Genomic DNA, 17,805 nt, shown 5'->3' with positions numbered 1-17,805 from the left:
CGTCCGAAATATGATTTAGAGGTCCGTGGTAGAATTAGGCTTGAATTGGCGGAAATTAAAATTTTGGCAATTTTGGCCGGTAGTGAAAATTTTGATATCGGGGTTGGATTGGATTTATGGAAGTTGGAGTAGGTTCGTGGTGTCATTTCTAACTTGTGTGCAAAGTTTGAGGTCATCCGGTCGTGGTTTGGTAGGTTTCGGCATCGTTTGTTGAATTCGAAAGTTTAGAAGTTCTTAGGCTTAAATCCGGATGTAATTTGTTGTTTTGATGTTGATTTGAGTGATCCGAAGGTTCAACTAAGTTTGTATGAGGTTATAGGATATGTTGGTATGTTTGGTTATAGTCCCGAGGGCCTCAGGGTGATTCCGGGTGGTTAACGGAAGGTTTGGAATTGGAGAAATACAGCTGAAGTTGCTGCTACTGGTGCTTTCCGCACCTGCGGAGTGGGAACCGCAAGTGCGATGACTGTGAAGGAAGAGTTTCAGGTGCGGCTAAGGGAGACCTAGGCTCATACCGCATGTGCGATGGAAATTTTGCATCTGCGGTGGTCGCAGAAGCGGTTTGGGAGGTGCAAATGCGCAGATGGATCGCAGGTGTGGCTTGGGTCCCACATCTGCGATAACCGCAGATACGGTCACGTGATCGCAGGAGCGGAGTCAGGCTTTTAATGAATTTCCGCAAAAGCAGAGCCCGATTTGCAGATGCGGAACTAGGACCGCCGGTGCGATTTTAACTGGGCAAAAAACCCCAGCTCGAGGTTTTGTCTTCCATTTTCAATTTTGGACTTGGGGAGCTCGGGAGAGAGGTGATTTTTCGAAGGTTTTCAAGGAGGACGTTGGGGTAAGTGATTCTAACCCGTATTGGTCTAATTTCCGTGAATCTATGGCATTGTTCATCATTTAATTAGGGATTGGAATTTGAAAATTTAGGGATTTAGGGCTTGAGAATTGGAGAGTGAACTTTGGGGTTTTGGAGGGGCAATTGAGGTCGAATTTTGGTAAATTTGGTATGACTAGACTCGTGAGTGAATGGCTTCTCGATTTTGTAATTTTTGTTGGATTTCGAGACGTGGGCCCAGGGGCCGGGTTTGAGCCGATTTCGGATTTTATCTATAATTTGATATTTTTCTTGTGAAATTGGTTCCTTTAGCCTATATTGATCGTATTGTATTTCTTGTGGCTAGATTCGGGATGTTTGGAGGCCGATTTGAGAGGCAAGGGCATCGCGGAGTAGGATTTTGCTTGGTTTGAGGTAAGTAACGCTTCCAAACTTGGTTTTGAGGGTTCGAAACCCCAAATTACGTATTATGTGACTGGTTTTGAGGTGACGCACATGCCAAGTGATAGGCGTACGGGCGTGCACCGTGAGAATTGTGGCCTGGGTGATTCCATGGCACCGTTTAGTGACTCTATTCTGTTAATATCCATGCTTTCATCACGTGATAAAGTAATTGAGCTGTAAATCATGCTAGATATCTGCTGGTTTATGCTGGTATTTTTGGGACCCTTAGCGGTCGTTTCTTGCTGTCATCTCATTATTTTCATTAATATTCCGTACTCAATCATGTTCAAGTATTTTTATATCATATACCAGTCTCGATTAGTTATTGAGTCATCATATCATTGTTCCGGATTTGTTTTAATGACATTGTGAGCCCGTGTGTGAGACTGGAGAGGTTAATGACTGACTGAGGCCAAGAGCCTGGTTATGAGTGACAGTTATGGGATCGGGTTGCACTCCGCAGCGGTTATATTGAAGATTATGATAGCGCTTGGGTTGTAGGAGCCCCTCCGGAGTTTGTAACACATCCCTAGTGAGTGCGGATGATATTATTGAGGGATGGATTTCCTTGAACATAGATTTGCCCGAAGTACTTGATACCTGGATATGGATTTCTCCACAGGGTTGGATTGCCCCTTTTCCTCAGTACTGGTGACTTATAGTCAGTGTTGTATATGTTCCCGGATGTATTTCCCTGGGCCGGATGGCAATATACAGTATCGAGTAGTTGGATACTTGAGAGTGGAGCATATGGTACATTTCATACAGTCTGTATATTGGCATGTACATATAGCTGAGTTGTATACCTTACACTATTCAGATATATATATCCTTTACTGTTTGAGCTGTATATTTGACTTGAAAGCATGCCTACATTTCTGCACATTGATTTTTGTTTAGCCTGTTGAGTTTGAGTTCGTCACTACCTTTCAGTCCAAAGTTTGGACTTGTTACTAACTGAGTTGGTGTACTCACGTTACTCCCTGCACCTCGTGTGCAGATCTAGGCAATACCGGTCGTAGCGACGGTTGCTGATTGAGGATCCTAGAGTTTTGGAGACTATCAAGGTAGCTGCACTGCGTTCGCGGGCCTTGACTTTCCTTCTTTATCTTTGTCGTGCTTTTAGTTTATATCTCTAGACACTGTAGTAGACTGTACTTCTGATCTAGATGCTCATGTACTCAGTGACACCCTAGTTTTGGGCTGGATTGTATCACTTTGGGATTTTCTTATGTTTGGAACAGTTTTTCTTTAATGCTAAATGCTTCCGTTAACATTTTCAAACTTATTGTTATTGGTGTTGGGTTGTTGAGTTGAGGCTGGCCTAGTTCCACAATAAGCGCCATCGACGGTTGATTTTGGGTCGTGAAAAATATGAGCTAATTGTCTGTTCACCGGCTTTTATCATTTCAACCCTCAAGCTATAACAACATATAAAGCTCACCTAAAAGGGAAGGGCTTTTAATGTACTTAATAAATGGTAATGCTTAGTTACTAGTTACTGCACATATATATAATACTTCCTCCGTTAGAGGTGCTTATCGAGCGGATAATTACGCTTAACAGTTCGGCTTTTCGGTTATCGGATTATAAATGTAGTAATCCGCTAGCCATCCAATAAGACAACAGACGAATTGATATCTGATTAACGATTATCGAGCGATTTATCAGCTAAACCAAATAGAATGTTTTTGAACAATCCTAGTCTTGCGGATACCAAAAGGCCAAACTGCATAAGTCAAACTGTATCTGTTAGTTGTAATAGCTTTTCCTGACGAGAAGCCAGAGACGACTACCATTAGCTACAGACAGTTCTATCATTCTATGTACAACTACTTATGCAACAATGTAGTAACAAGTTGTTATTACTTTAGTGTGCTATAATATTAGCTAATTGTCTGTTCACCAGCTTTTATCATTTCAACCTTCAAGCTATAATAACATATAAAGCTCGCCTAAAAGGGAAGGTCTTTTACTGTACTTAATAAATGGTAATGCTTAGTTACTAGTTACTCCACATATATATAGTACTTCCTCCGTTAGGAATGCTTATCGAGCGAATAATTACGCTTAACAGTTTGGCTTATCGGTTATCGGATTATAAATGTAGTAATCCTCTAGCCATCCAATAAGACAACGAATGGATTGATATCTGATTAACGATTATCGAGCGATTTATCAGCTAAACCAAATAGAATTTTTTTTAACAATCCTAGTCTTGAGAATACCAAAAGGCCAAACTGCATAATTCAAACTGTCTCTATTAATTGTAGTGGCTTTTCCTTATGAGAAGCCAGAGACGACTGTCATTAGCTACAGACAGTTCTATCATTCTATGTATAACTACTTATGCAACAATGTAGTAACAAGTTGTTATTACTTTTGTGTGTTATAATATGAGCTAATTGTCTGTTCACCAGCTTTTTATCATTTCAACCCTCAAGCTATAACAACATATAAAGCTCGCCTAAAAGGGAAGGTCTTTTACTGTACTTAATAAATGGTAATGCTTAGTTACTAGTTACTGCACACATATATATAGTACTTCCTCCGTTAGGAGTGCTTATCGAGCGAATAATTATGCTTAACAGTTTGGCTTATCGGTTATCGGATTATAAATGTAGTAATCCTCTAGCCATCCAATAAGACAACGAACGGATTGATATTTGATTAATGATTATAGGATGATTTATCAACTAAACCAAATAGAAATTTTTTTAACAATCCTAGTCTTGCGAATACCAAAAGGCCAAACTGCATAATTCAAACTGTCTTTGTTAGTTGTAGTAGCTTTTCCTTATGAGAAGCCAGATATGACTGCCATTAGCTACAGGCAGTTCTATCATTCTATGTACAACTACTTATGCAACAATATAGTAACAAGTTGCTATTACTTTAGTGTGCTATAATATGAGCTAATTAGCTGTTCACTGGCTTTTATCATTTCAACCCTCAAGCTATAACAACATATAAAGCTCGCCTAAATGGGAAGGGCATTTACTGTACTTAATAAATAGTAATGCTTAGTTACTAGTTACTGCACCTATATATAGTACTTCCTCTGTTAGGGTGCTTATCGAGCGGATAATTACGCTTAATAATTCGGCTTATCAGTTATCGAATTATAAATGTAGTAATCCGCTAGCCATCCAATAAGACAATGGACGGATTGATATCTGATTAACGATTTTCGAGCGATTTATCAGCTAAACCAAATAGAATATTTTTGAACAATCCTAGTCTTGCGGATACCAAAAGGCCAAACTGCATAAGTCAAACTGTATCTGTTAGTTGTAATAGTTTTTCCTGACGAGAAGCCAGAGACGACTACCATTAGCTACAGACAGTTCTATCATTCTATGTACAACTACTTATGCAACAATGTAGTAACAAGTTGTTATTACTTTAGTGTGCTATAATATTAGCTAATTGTCTGTTCACCAGCTTTTATCATTTCAACCCTCAAGCTATAACAACATATAAAGCTCGCCTAAAAGGGAAGGTCTTTTACTGTACTTAATAAATGGTAATGCTTAGTTGCTAGTTACTGCACATATATATAGTACTTCCTCCGTTAGGAATGCTTATCGAGCGAATAATTACGCTTAACAGTTTGGCTTATCGGTTATCGGATTATAAATGTAGTAATCCTCTAGTCATCCAATAAGACAATGAATGGATTGATATCTGATTAACGATTATCGAGCGATTTATCAGCTAAACCAAATAAATTTTTTTTTAACAATCCTAGTCTTGAGAATACCAAAAGGCCAAACTACATAATTCAAACTGTCTCTATTAATTGTAGTAGCTTGTCCTGATGAGAAGCCAGAGACGACTGTCATTAGCTACAGACAGTTCTATCATTCTATGTACAACTACTTATGCAATAATGTAGTAACAAGTTGTTATTACTTTTGTGTGTTATAATATGAGTTAATTGTCTGTTCACCAGCTTTTATCATTTCAACCCTCAAGCTATAACAACATATAAAGCTCGCCTAAAAGGGAAGGTCTTTTACTGTACTTAATAAATGGTAATGCTTAGTTACTAGTTACTGCACACATATATATAGTACTTCCTCCGTTAGGAGTGCTTATCGAGCGAATAATTATGCTTAACAGTTTGGCTTATCAGTTATCGGATTATAAATGTAGTAATCCTCTAGCCATCCAATAAGACAACGAACGGATTGATATTTGATTAACGATTATAGGATGATTTATCAACTAAACCAAATAGAAATTTTTTTAACAATCCTAGTCTTGCGAATACCAAAAGGCCAAACTGCATAATTCAAACTGTCTTTGTTAGTTGTAGTAGCTTTTCCTTATGAGAAGCCAGATATGACTGCCATTAGCTACAGGCAGTTCTATCATTCTATGTACAACTACTTATGCAACAATGTAGTAACAAGTTGCTATTACTTTAGTATGCTATAATATGAGCTAATTAGCTGTTCACTGGCTTTTATCATTTCAACCCTCAAGCTATAACAACATATAAAGCTCGCCTAAATGGGAAGGGCCTTTACTGTACTTAATAAATAGTAATGCTTAGTTACTAGTTACTGCACATATATATAGTACTTCCTCCGTTAGGAGTGCTTATCGAGCGGATAATTACGCTTAACAATTCGGCTTATCAGTTATCGAATTATAAATGTAGTAATCCGCTAGCCATCCAATAAGACAATGGACGGATTGATATCTGATTAACAATTATCGAGCGATTTATCAGCTAAACCAAATAGAATATTTTTGAACAATCCTAGTCTTGCGGATACCAAAAGGCCAAACTGCATAATTCAAATTGTCTCTGTTAGTTGTAGTAGATTTTTCTGATGAGAAGCCAGAGACGACTGCCATTAGCTACAGACAGTTCTATTATTCTATGTACAACTACTTATGCAACAAGGTAGTAACAAGTTGCTATTACTTTAGTGTGGTATAATATGAGCTAATTGTCTGTTTACTGGCTTTTATCATTTCAACTCTCAAGTTATAACAACATATAAAGCTCAAACTTAAACAAGGATAAAACCAGCTGAACCAACACAATAGTAGCTTGTAGCAGAGGACACCACCAAGCCAGTACCCAATGTTATTCCTACGTAGCTGCAGAAATCCAACACTAATTCTATAATAGGAAATACTTTGCCAGAAACAACACCCCAGCGTATGGGCACAATAAAAAAAAGTTGATTCTGATACAAAGATGAAAGACCCAAACTTCTTAATACTTTATTCATTTAGGGTTTCAATAGTACTTTATATACAAATTGGTAAATGTGTAAATATAAAAATTCTTAATGGGTTAACGGTTTATCCGATTAGAAAAATGAGTAATCCGCCCCTATACCGTTAAGTCGTTAATTATAAAAAGTCAATCTGTTCATCATCCATTACTCCGATAATCCGATACCAATAAACCAATAAGCCACCAGTTCGGTTCGGTTAACGATTTTGGTTCGATTTTGAAGAGCCTTGCCCTCCGTGAACTATTAGGGTGTGTTTGGTTTTTCAGGAAAATATTTTTCTGAAAAATATTTTTCTGAAAAATAAGTGGTTTTATCACTTAATTTTTCTTATTTGGTTGGTGAGTGAAAAACATTTTTCGGTAGGTGTGGTGGGGTAGGGGTGGTTGGGAGTGGGTAAGGTAGGGGTGGTTTGGGAGATGGGGTGGGATGGTAGGGGTTGGTGGGGGTGGAGAATAAGGTGGAGAAGGTTGAAAAAGAGTTTTGAAAAATATTTTCCCTTTTCTTGATAGGAAAAATATTTTTCTCCAATTGTTCATGAGAAATATTTTTCAAAACATTTAAGCCAACCAAACATGGGAAAATTAAAAAAAATATTTTCTGAAAAATATTTTCCTTCATACCAAACACACCCTTAGTTGTTCACTTTTGACTTTGCGCACCCTTTAAAAAATATAAATAAAGTGCGTATTTTATAATTTTATCCATAATAATGATAGTATTTCAAAAAAAATGGGAAATGATTTGAAGAATTAGTAGTTAATGATAAGCGTAAAATATGAAAAAAAAGATTGTCTTTCTCTTGATTTACTAAAATTGATAAGTAAATGTGAAAATATATTTTTAGTATGGTGGACAAGTAACCAAATATATGTATAATTTAGTTGGAACTTAAATTCAAATTACTTTCGATATAAAAAAACAAAGTCAATGTTTATACATTTTGAAAAAAATTATGATTCAACTAATAGTCAACAATTATTTGAAAACGCAGTTAATTTTAATTTAGATAACAATCAAGATCGTCGTAAATCAAACTAGTATTAGTACCCGCACGATTCGAGGACAAATATAAAATTATGATTTGGGTAATTTGAATTATGTGCAAATTACGTTAAAATTTAAACCTTCCAGATAAAAATTATATACAATTATTAGATATCAGTTAAGAAGCAGGACATGAAACCATTTCCCATATTTCGTACTGGATAATATGTTTTCCTTTTTTAAAAATTTATTTGTGACAACCCAACCCCTTGATCTTAGTACTTGCATTTTATTTTGTGGTCAACATTAAATAATATCAAATATATCACGTTGTAATATGTATTGTATGAGCATATTATTTTAACAAAATTCTTTTTACTACCACTTTATGTTTTACCTCAAAGTCGAATAAGTCTCATCCTTCTACATTGTCACCCAAACAAAAAATTCTATTTAATCTTTGCTTATAGTTGTTGCATTATTCATTACTTAATATTGTTATATTTTATTAGCTTACCAATTGACTTAATATCTTTCTTATTACCTTTTTGATAATCATATATAAATATAATTTTTTATTCCTAAAATATAATGTATTTTTATACTTTTATCCTCTTACTCAGAGCTCTTTCGTCATTTAAATCTATCAATAATATTTTTGAATATTATTAATTATTTAATATTGTAAAAAATTATTTATTTGTTGTTGTTGTTGTTGTTGTTGTTGTTGTTGTTGTTGCATTTAATATCCTTAAATTAATTCAAAGTATAAATATTCTCACACTCTATTTTTCCTCTTTATATATTTTAACCCCTATTATAAATTTTAATTAGTTTTTTATATTAATATTTTATAATATAATTAAAATATGATGTATCACATTTTATTTTAAGTTATAATTGTTTTTTAGTTTCAGGATACAAATTTAACTTTTATTTTGGTTACTAAATTACCTACGTGAGACATTTATTTTGTATTCTTAAAATTTTAATTTTGTTATCCAATTTTTATTTTTATTTATCTAGTTAAACTTTAATTTTGTGGTTCTATCCATAGTTTGAGCGTTTTAACTATAATTTTAATCTAATCTCAAGTTCAAATCATCGTTTCCTTCTATTTCTAATATTAAATATTTTTAAATTGTTAATTATTGCTACTACGTAACTAATATATATTATTTCATATTTTCATGTGTCCTTCCTTAACTTTTCTTTTTATTTATATCATTATCTATTTATATCCTTTAATATAATATAGATCAACATATATTTTTTTAATCTTGATATAAATATTTATATTATTTTAAATTAATACTAGAAATTATTAAATTATTTAAATTTATTAATAATATTTTAATTATTATATACTATTTTTTAAAATATTTTGATTTAGTTATTTATTATTAATTAATTGAGAAATAAGCTATATGTGGCTTTTTCTGGTTATGCCATATGACTGAATTAGCTATTAGTTAATAGTTAATATGTTACATGTGGCTTATCTTAAGGCTGCAACTTGGCTTAAGGAGAAGGCTTCATGATTGAATTTAACTTTTATTTTTGTTACTAAATTACCTACATGAGACATTTATTTTGTATTCTTAAAATTTTAATTTGTTATCCCATTGTTATTTTTATTTATCTAGTAAAACTTTAATTTTGTGGTCCTATCCATAGTTTGAACGTTTTTACCATAATTTTAATTTAATCTCAAGTTCAACTCATCATTCCCTTCTATTTATAATCTTAAATATTTTTGAATTTTTAATTATTAATATTTCTTTGGTAAATAAAGACTTTATTACCAAGTAAAATATGTACAGCTCAACAAAAAAGAAACAAATTGCTCAATAGAGGAAAATGAACACCGGTTCCATTTTCCTGTACATCAGTCGTTCCCCCTTACAATGCCCACCTACATACTCAAGGATAAGAATTAAGGTGTTGCAGCGTTCTTGCCATAGTTGCCTCCTTGATTGCTCTATAGAAGACTTCTTGAACTATCATCTTTGTGATTTTTGATGTACTTCTTTGTGTTTGCCTAAATATCCTTTGATTCCGCTCCATCCAAACATGATATACAGTTCCGGCCAGCACCATTCTATAGATTTCCGACTTAGAATTCTTTCCATTATAATGCATTACAACCCATGCTAGTTCGTCTTTCCAGCTCGGTGCTTGTCTTTGAATTCCTTGCCATTCCAGTATTTTATCCCATATTTCGGAGGTTATTTCACATTCAAAGAATATGTGTGAAATAGTCTCATCTTGTTGGTTGCATAGTGGACATATTTGGTTCACCAATATACTCCAACGAGTTAGCCTGTCAAGTGTAGATAGTCTCTCATGTGCAGCCAACCGGAGGATGAAAATCCATTTGGGGGTAGCCATGTTGTTGCATATCATTCTCTTTCAGGGTACCTTGTCATAATCCCCCCCGAGCTTCCTGTACATTTTCCTAATGGAAAACTTTCCTATTCCCAGGAATTCAGTCAAGGTGATGCCAGCTTGCTCCAAGTGCTTGCCTGCCTTAATGATCTTTTGGACACACCGTGATGCTTGATTATATTTCGCCGCCCATATTAGTCCTTCCTTCCAATAGTAGGCATGAAACCATAAGAACCACAGTTTGTTCTTCTTTTTGCATAGATTTCCAAAATTGTTGAAGTATAACAACTTTGTTCCATGCCTTCATTTCAGTAAAGTTCACACCACATGCAGATTGAGGTTGGCACAGAATATCCCATGCTAGAAGTGCCTTGTTTTATCTTTCCTTATCTCCAGTCAATAAGAATTTTCTGCAATTCGAGGTGATCAGTTTTTATGATCTTTTTGGGGAGCATGAACACATGCAACCAGAATGTTTGGACTAAGAACATGACACTTTTGATTAGTAGCACTCTCCCTGCATAAGTTAGAAATTTAGAAGTCCAACTGGTTATTCTTCCTAGTATTTTTCTACCAATGATTGGAATTGAGTGCTAGATAGTCTTTTAGAACTTAGGGGCGCACCAAGATATCTAACTGGCAATTCTCCGTGTGAAAAGCCCAGCAAATTGAGTATTTGTTGCTTTAGAACAAGTTTAACCCCACAGAAGTAGATAGAACTCTTGCTAGGATTTGCAATGAGTCCTGAAGCTCTTGAAAAGTATTGAAAGCATTGGAATAAAATCTGGACATATTGCATATCCCCTTTACAAAATAGCAGTAGGTCGTCGGTAAATCCTTGTTGGATAATCTTCGTTTTGGCACACTTGCGATGATATTTGAATCCGGGATTCTTGGTCATTCTTTTCAGCATTCTGCTGAAGTATTCCATAGCTAGTACTATTGCGTTACCTAATATATAATATTTTATGTTTTCATGTGGCCTTCATTAACTTTTCTCTTTATTTAATATCATGTGGTGACTTGGGACAGAGAAATCCGGATGAATACCACAAGGGGGGCATAGGGCTGTGTGAACGCGGCTGTTACCTAATATATAATATTTTATGTTTTCATGTGGCCTTCATTAACTTTTCTCTTTATTTAATATCGTGTGGTAGTTGGCAAGGTGATTTCCTTTCAAACTTGAATTGGCTAAGTAACCTGTGTGGTAGTTGGCAAGGTGATTTCCTTTCAAACTTGAATTGGCTAAGTAACCTTCAGGTTTTAATTATTGTAGAATTGACTTTCATGCTTAATTAATAGTTAAGTGAGATTATAAAGTGAAAGAAAAAAGTTGAGTATTTATCCCTAAAGTTTCAATTATTATACTTTGTCCCCAACTTATATAAATGTAATATTACCAGATTTTAAAAAAAAAAAACCATCCCTTCCCGCCTCATCTACCGCCCAATCCTCATTTTCTACGGCTGATTCATTCATTGTAGCTTATTTTTCTTGCATTCAACATACAAAGGTCGTCTCCCTTCTTTCCCATTCCTCTCAAAGCTTCATTCTTTTGATTTAACATTTACTTTGAAGAAATCGACAAATTTGGGTTTTTTCGGATCTGTCGAATTTGGAAAAGAAATTGGTGGTACATTGAATTGATAATTCATTTCAGGTGGTATATTGTGTACCTCCTTCATCTTGTAAGTTTTTTCATCTCATTTTCTTCGTCATTGTTAATTTGGATTTCTGCAAATCTTTTCTGCACAGTGCTCGACCACTATTGTATAATAGACCACTGGTTCACAATAGACTAATAGCATATTATATATTAGTATGCAATCTATATTCTGATGAATGGGTTGAGGGGCCCACTAGTTGGAATTGGAATTCCTATATAAAAGTTGCGGTACCTATCCGTATACCTAGCAATTGTACATTTGACAAATTTGTTGATGTCATCATTAAATATGAAAAACTAACATGTTTTCCGAGGAATTTGAATATTACACATATGCTTAGCTTTGCACCGAAGAAGGAAAAAATTCCTCCTTCCTTCATTAAGAATGACAATGATTTGCAATTGTACCTCCTTGATGTTACAATTGATGGTATAAGGCCTTGTTTGAAGAAATTTCTGGCTGAAAATGAGTTTGAAGAAGGCGCTGAAGTTCTTGTTGAAAGGTCTCTTTAAGGTTCAAATGTCACAGCTGCACTACCACCACCATCACCACCAATACAGCCACCAATTTTAGAATTAGAGGACGAAAGAATGATGAAAAATGGCTTCAGTGAATTTAGTGATGACTTGCATGATTTTGGTAACAATGAAATGAACTCGTATGATTCGGAAGATGCAGATGGAGCAAAAGAGCTCCCAGATATTGTCACTCGGGCAGCTGGAGATAAAGGCATGGTGGACTCGTTAGCTACACAACACAACCACTCTGATGGTACAGATATTTTCCTTGGGAAATGTTTTGACAACAAATTAGATCTAATGAAACAGTTTGAGATTTTTTATATGAAAAAACATTTTACGTTTTGTATGAGGAAGAGTAGCAGTAAATTAACTTCAATGGCATGCCAAGATGTGAGTTGCCCGTGGAAGTTACGCGCTTTAAAGTATGAGAGTTCTGATAGGTTTTATATTACCAAGTACCATGGCGAGCACACATGCGGGGTACAACACATATCAAGTCGTCATCCTAATACGTCGTCGAAGACTTTGGTGCATATTACCAGGAACGGTATGTTAATGGAAAAGGTCCATCCCCGTCAGATCTGAAAGATGCTATTTTTGCAGATTTTAATCAAAATCTTACTTATTGGATGAGCTGGAACGTAGGTAAAATAGTTAAGTCTATGATCAGGGGTACTTAGGAAGATGGGTATACTTTGTTAGAAGCGTATCGCCATATTATGATGTCCTATAATGAAGGAAGTATTGTTGATTTGAAGTATGATCATAAACTGCATTTTCGATATTTTTTCTTATCTGTTGGAGCTTTCATTAAGGGATTCGCGCATATGAGAAATGTTAATACTGTTGATGGGACATTTCTGAGTGACAAGTATGGAAGCTGCTTGTTATCTGTTGTAGCACAAGATAAAGAAAATCACATTTTTCCAATTGCGTTCTGTGTAGTCAATAAAGAGCGCGATGATTCTTGGACCTACTTTTTTGAACAGTTGCGGCACATTGTTGATGAAAATGTTCAATTGTGCATTATATCTGATCGACATGTGTCTATTGGGAATGTCTTCAGAAAAGTTTTTTTTGTCACTTATCATGGTTTTTGCACGCGTCACATTGCTGAAAATATGTGCCAGAGGTTTCGTTGTGGGATTTTAATTAAGTATTTCTTTTCTGCTGCACAGTCATACAGTACTAAGGATTTCTTTGACCATTTTATGCAATTGCGTGATAAAAGCAAGGAAGTAGCTAACTGCCTCGCGAATGAAATTGGGTTCCAAAAGTGGAGCAGGGTCTTCTTTCTAGGAAACTGGTACGTCATGTTAACAACAAACATTGCAGACTCGCTTAACGCAATGCTTAAAGACCAAAGATACTTCCCGATCATTGGCCTATTCAATCATATTATTCGAAAGTTTGCAGAAAAATTCGAGGAGAGGCATAATGAAATGAAAAATGCTTTGACCCTTTTTGTTCCTTCTGCTAAAAAGAAGATTAAGAATAATATGGTTATCGGCGACACGCTTTGGGTGCATCAATTAGATAATAACTAGTTTAGCATCGTCGGGCACGATGTAACGACCTGATCGGTCATTTTAAGAGTAATAGCCCCAATCCCCTATTTATTGCTTTTCCCATATCTTCTTCTGCTATTGTGACTTTCTGGGAGATTTCGTTTTGGTTTTTGGAGTGATGTGGGATACTTAGTCCCTAAACAAAAGCTTAAGTCTAGGATTTTGACCGTAGTCAAAATTGTGTGAAGACGACTTTGAAATGGAGTTTTGTCGGTTCCGTTAGCTTCGTTGGGTGATTTTGGGCTTAGTAGCATGTCCGAATTATGTTTTGGAGGTCCGTAACTTATTTAGACTTGAAATGGCGAAAATCCATTTTTTGGAGATTTGGACCGGTAGTGGAAATTTTGATATCGGGGTCGGGTTCCGATTCTGGAAGTTGGAGTAGGTCCGTAATGTTAATTATAACTTGTGTGCAAAATTTGAGGTCAATCGAACGTGATTTGATAGGTTTCGACATCGGTTGTAGAAGTTTATAGTTTCAAGTTCATTAAGTTTGAATCAGAGGGTGATTTGTGATTTTAGCGTTGTTTGATGTGGTTTGAGGGCTCAACTAAGTTTGTACGGTATTTTAGGACTTTTTGGTATGTTTGATTGAAGTCTCGGGGGCCTCGGGTGTGTTTCGGATGCTTAACAGATTGAATTTGGACTTAGGCTAGTTGTTGAAGATTTTCTGGTTTCTGGTATTTTTGCACCTGCGTAAGGGAAACCGTAGGTGCGGAATCGCATGTGCGAAGGAGGAGTCGTAGATGCGGCCAAGAAGGAGTTGGGCAGGAACCGCAAGTGCGAAGATTTTTCCGCACCTGCGAGAATCGCAAATGCAGGCAACTGGACGCAGGTGCGAAGGGGGGCCGCAGGAGTGATGCATTTCCGCACCTGCGATAGTCGCAGATGCGACAGAGAGTCCGCATGTGCGAGATGTCAGGACAGAACACTTAAATGCAACGGTTCGCGATTTTTGCTCATTTTCAACATTTTGAGCTCGGGTTTGGCGATTTCTTGAGGTGAGTACCTTGTGCGTATTTTTGATCAATAATCTTACTTTTCCATTTATTTTTCCACTAGTTAGTGTGTATTTAAGGTGGAAATTGGGAGTTGGAGGCTAGAGATTTGGAAAGTTTGATTTGTGGATTTGAAGAACCATTTGGTATCGAATTTTTATAAATTTGATATGATTAGACTCGTGAGTGAATGGGCTTTCGAATTTTGTGACTTTTACCCGATTCCGAGACGTGGGCCCGGGTCGACTTTTTAGGACGGATTTCAGAATTTTTATTAAAATCTTAATTTTATTAATTAGATTAGTCTATTATAGTTATATTTATGATATACAATTGTGTTTGGTTAGATTTGGGCCATTCGTAGTCGGATAATCGAGGAAAGGGCATTCTTACAGATTGGTTGAGCATGACTCGAGGTAAGTGGCTTGTCTAACTTTATGTGGGGGAAATCCACCTTAAGATTTGGAACCATTATGATATGTGAGCATCGTGTACGTGAGGTGACGAGTACGTATACAGACTAGTTGTGGTAAAACCCGATTTTCTTACTGAGCAGCAACATGTTTTCCTTTTATTTTGAGTTATACCACTTTAATGAGTATTAATCTATTTTTATTCTTAATTAAGTTATTCCAATATGTGTAGCTATCCTGCTTAGTCTAATACATCATGTCTACATGTCTTAATTGCTTATGTGAACTCTGTGCAACATGCGTAGTGAATTTCCTGCTTCTTCCTTGACTGGTACTTAGTCTAAATCATAAGATTTCGTGATGTAGTTGTATTTCTATTGTTTGCGCTGCATATTTACTTTGGGACTACGGAACGGTATTCCGGGAGATCCCCCCTATACTGCATATTTACTTTGGAACTACGAAACGGTATTTCGGGAGATCCCTCTGTACTGTATATTTACTTTGGGACTACGGAGATCCCCCATGCACATTTACGTTTGAGACTACGAGACGGTATCTCGGGAGATTCCCTACTATATTTCTGTGTATTGAGTTGTTACTTACTATGAATTCTTTCTTGTTAAATTTCAGTCTTTATTTTACTGCGATATTTCATTCTTGCCTTGCTTTATTATCATATTCCAGTAGGGCCCGTACCTGACCTCGTCACTCCTTTACCGGGGTTAGGCTTGGCACTTACTAGGTACCGATTGTGGTGTACTCATGCTACTCTTCTGCACATGTTTTTCACCTGCAGATCTAGGTGTTTCTTATCAGCCACACTATCAGTGAGCCGGGACAGCTTTGGGGACTTCAAGGTATATCTGCCGCGTCCGCAGACCTCGGAGTCTCATTCTACTCTTCCCCATGTCCATTATCTTCTGTATTTTCTTTTAATAGAATATGATGTATAGAGACACTAGAGTTTTCTCCTGTAGTTTGTGATTCACGATGTTCCGGATTTTGGGATTGTTGTATTATTTTTGAATAGCTGGTTAAATTTATATTTTTATCTCATTATTCCACAAACAATGTTATGCTTAGCTAGTTGTAGAGACTAGGTGCCGTCAAGACGTCACACAGAGAGGAAATTGGGTCGTGACAAGTTGCTATCAGAGCTCTAGGTTCATAAGTGTCGTGAGTCACAAACTGGTTTAGTAGAGTCTCGCGGATTGGTATGGAGACGTCTGTACTTATCTTCGTGAGGCTATGGGGTTTTTAGGAAAATTTTACTACTTTGATTCCTTGTCGTGCGAAAATTGTTGACTTCAAAAATTCTAAACTTATGTATTCTATTCTCTTACAGATGGTGAGGACACGTACAAGCGGATTTGATGACCAGGCACCCGCGCCCCCTACTAGAGCCGTGAGAGGCCGGGGCCGGGGTAGAGACCGAGGACGTCCATGAGGTGCAACCAGAGCACCCGCACGAGCTGCTACAGATGAGCCCCCAATAGCTCCAGCTGGAGGGCAGACACCTGAGATACATGTTGCTGCACCAGCCCTCCAGAAGACTCTAGACCAGTTTTTGAGCATGTTCAACACCTTAGCTCAGGCTGGATTGATTCCACTTGCTCCTGCCACATATCAGGTCGGGGGGGAGCACAGACTCTGGTCGCCAGTACCCCAGAGCAGTGAGTTCAGGTCGACCAGGTTCCAGAGATTGTATCAATGCAGCCGATAGCTCCAGCTCAGCCCGAGGTTAGTGCAACAACTTCTAAGGTGGAGCAGCTCAGACTTGAGAGGTACAAGAAGTACCACCCACCTACCTTCAGCAGATTGGCTACAGATGACGCTCAGGGTTTTCTAGAGGAGTGTCATCATATTCTCCGTACTATGGGCGTAACAGAGATGAGCGAGGTTTCTTTTACTACATTCCAGCTTAGAGGAGCAGCCTATCAGTGGTGGCGTGCCTATGAGCTGAGTAGTCCGGATGAGCCAGTTTCACTTACATGGACTCAGTTCTCGAACATGTTTTTGATAGAGTATGTCCCTCAGAGCCTCAGGGACTCACGGCACGTGGAGTTTGAGTAGCTGCACCAGGGTGTTATGACTGTGTTAGAGTATGCAGTTCGTTTCATCGATTTGGCCCGACATGCATCGGCCTTAGTTGCCACAGTCCGAGAGAGGGTTCGACGGTTTATTGAAGGACTCCACCCCAGCATCCGGAGTAGTATGGCCAAGAAGGTGGAGATGGATATTTCTTATCAACAGGTTGTGAGTATTGCCAAGAGATTTGAGGGCATGTTGGCCCGGGATAGAGAAGAGAGGGAGGCCAAGAGGTCTCGAGAGAATGGTTATTATTCTGGAGCTTGTGCCCCAGCAGCTCGCCATGGTAGGGGTTATGTGAGTTTCCCCGTTCATTCACTTCTTCTAGCCACCAGCGGTGTTCCAGCTCCTTCTAGGCCCCATGAGCCTTATTATGCACCACCAGTATCTAGTGTGCCTCCTGCACGGGGTGTTCCTAGCGGCCAGTCCAGCAGACCTGGACCGAGCCAGTCACAACAACTGCGTCCTCTTAGAGCTTATTTTGAGTGTGGCGACACTCGCCATATGGTGAGGGATTGCCCCAGATTTATGAGGGGTGCACCTCTACAGACTTCTCAGCCACAGCGTGCTCCACCAGGTCCTCAGGCTATGATTACAGCACCAGCTGCCACCCCACCTGCTTAACCAGG

At 37.3% G+C, this 17,805-nt stretch overlaps 1 protein-coding gene across 1 annotated transcript; it reads left to right on the top strand.

Moving 5' to 3' along the window:
• Nucleotides 1-12,828: 12,828 nt before the first annotated feature.
• On the top strand, nt 12,829-13,653 carry LOC107791823 (uncharacterized). Its single transcript, XM_016613964.2, has one exon. It carries the CDS (start codon nt 12,829-12,831, stop codon nt 13,651-13,653), a length of 825 nt encoding a protein of 274 aa, XP_016469450.2.
• Nucleotides 13,654-17,805: the final 4,152 nt, after the last annotated feature.

This window comes from Nicotiana tabacum, chromosome 24 (genome assembly GCF_000715075.1).
Source record: "Nicotiana tabacum cultivar K326 chromosome 24, ASM71507v2, whole genome shotgun sequence".
Taxonomy (NCBI): domain Eukaryota; kingdom Viridiplantae; phylum Streptophyta; class Magnoliopsida; order Solanales; family Solanaceae; genus Nicotiana; species Nicotiana tabacum.
Note: the sequence above shows the minus strand (reverse complement) of the source record. Positions and strands in the feature narration are given on the sequence as shown.

Coding starts and splice junctions, on each gene's coding strand:
- LOC107791823 (XM_016613964.2), top strand. CDS start 12,829: ATGTCCTATAATGAAGGAAGTATTGTTGATTTGAAGTATGATCATAAA.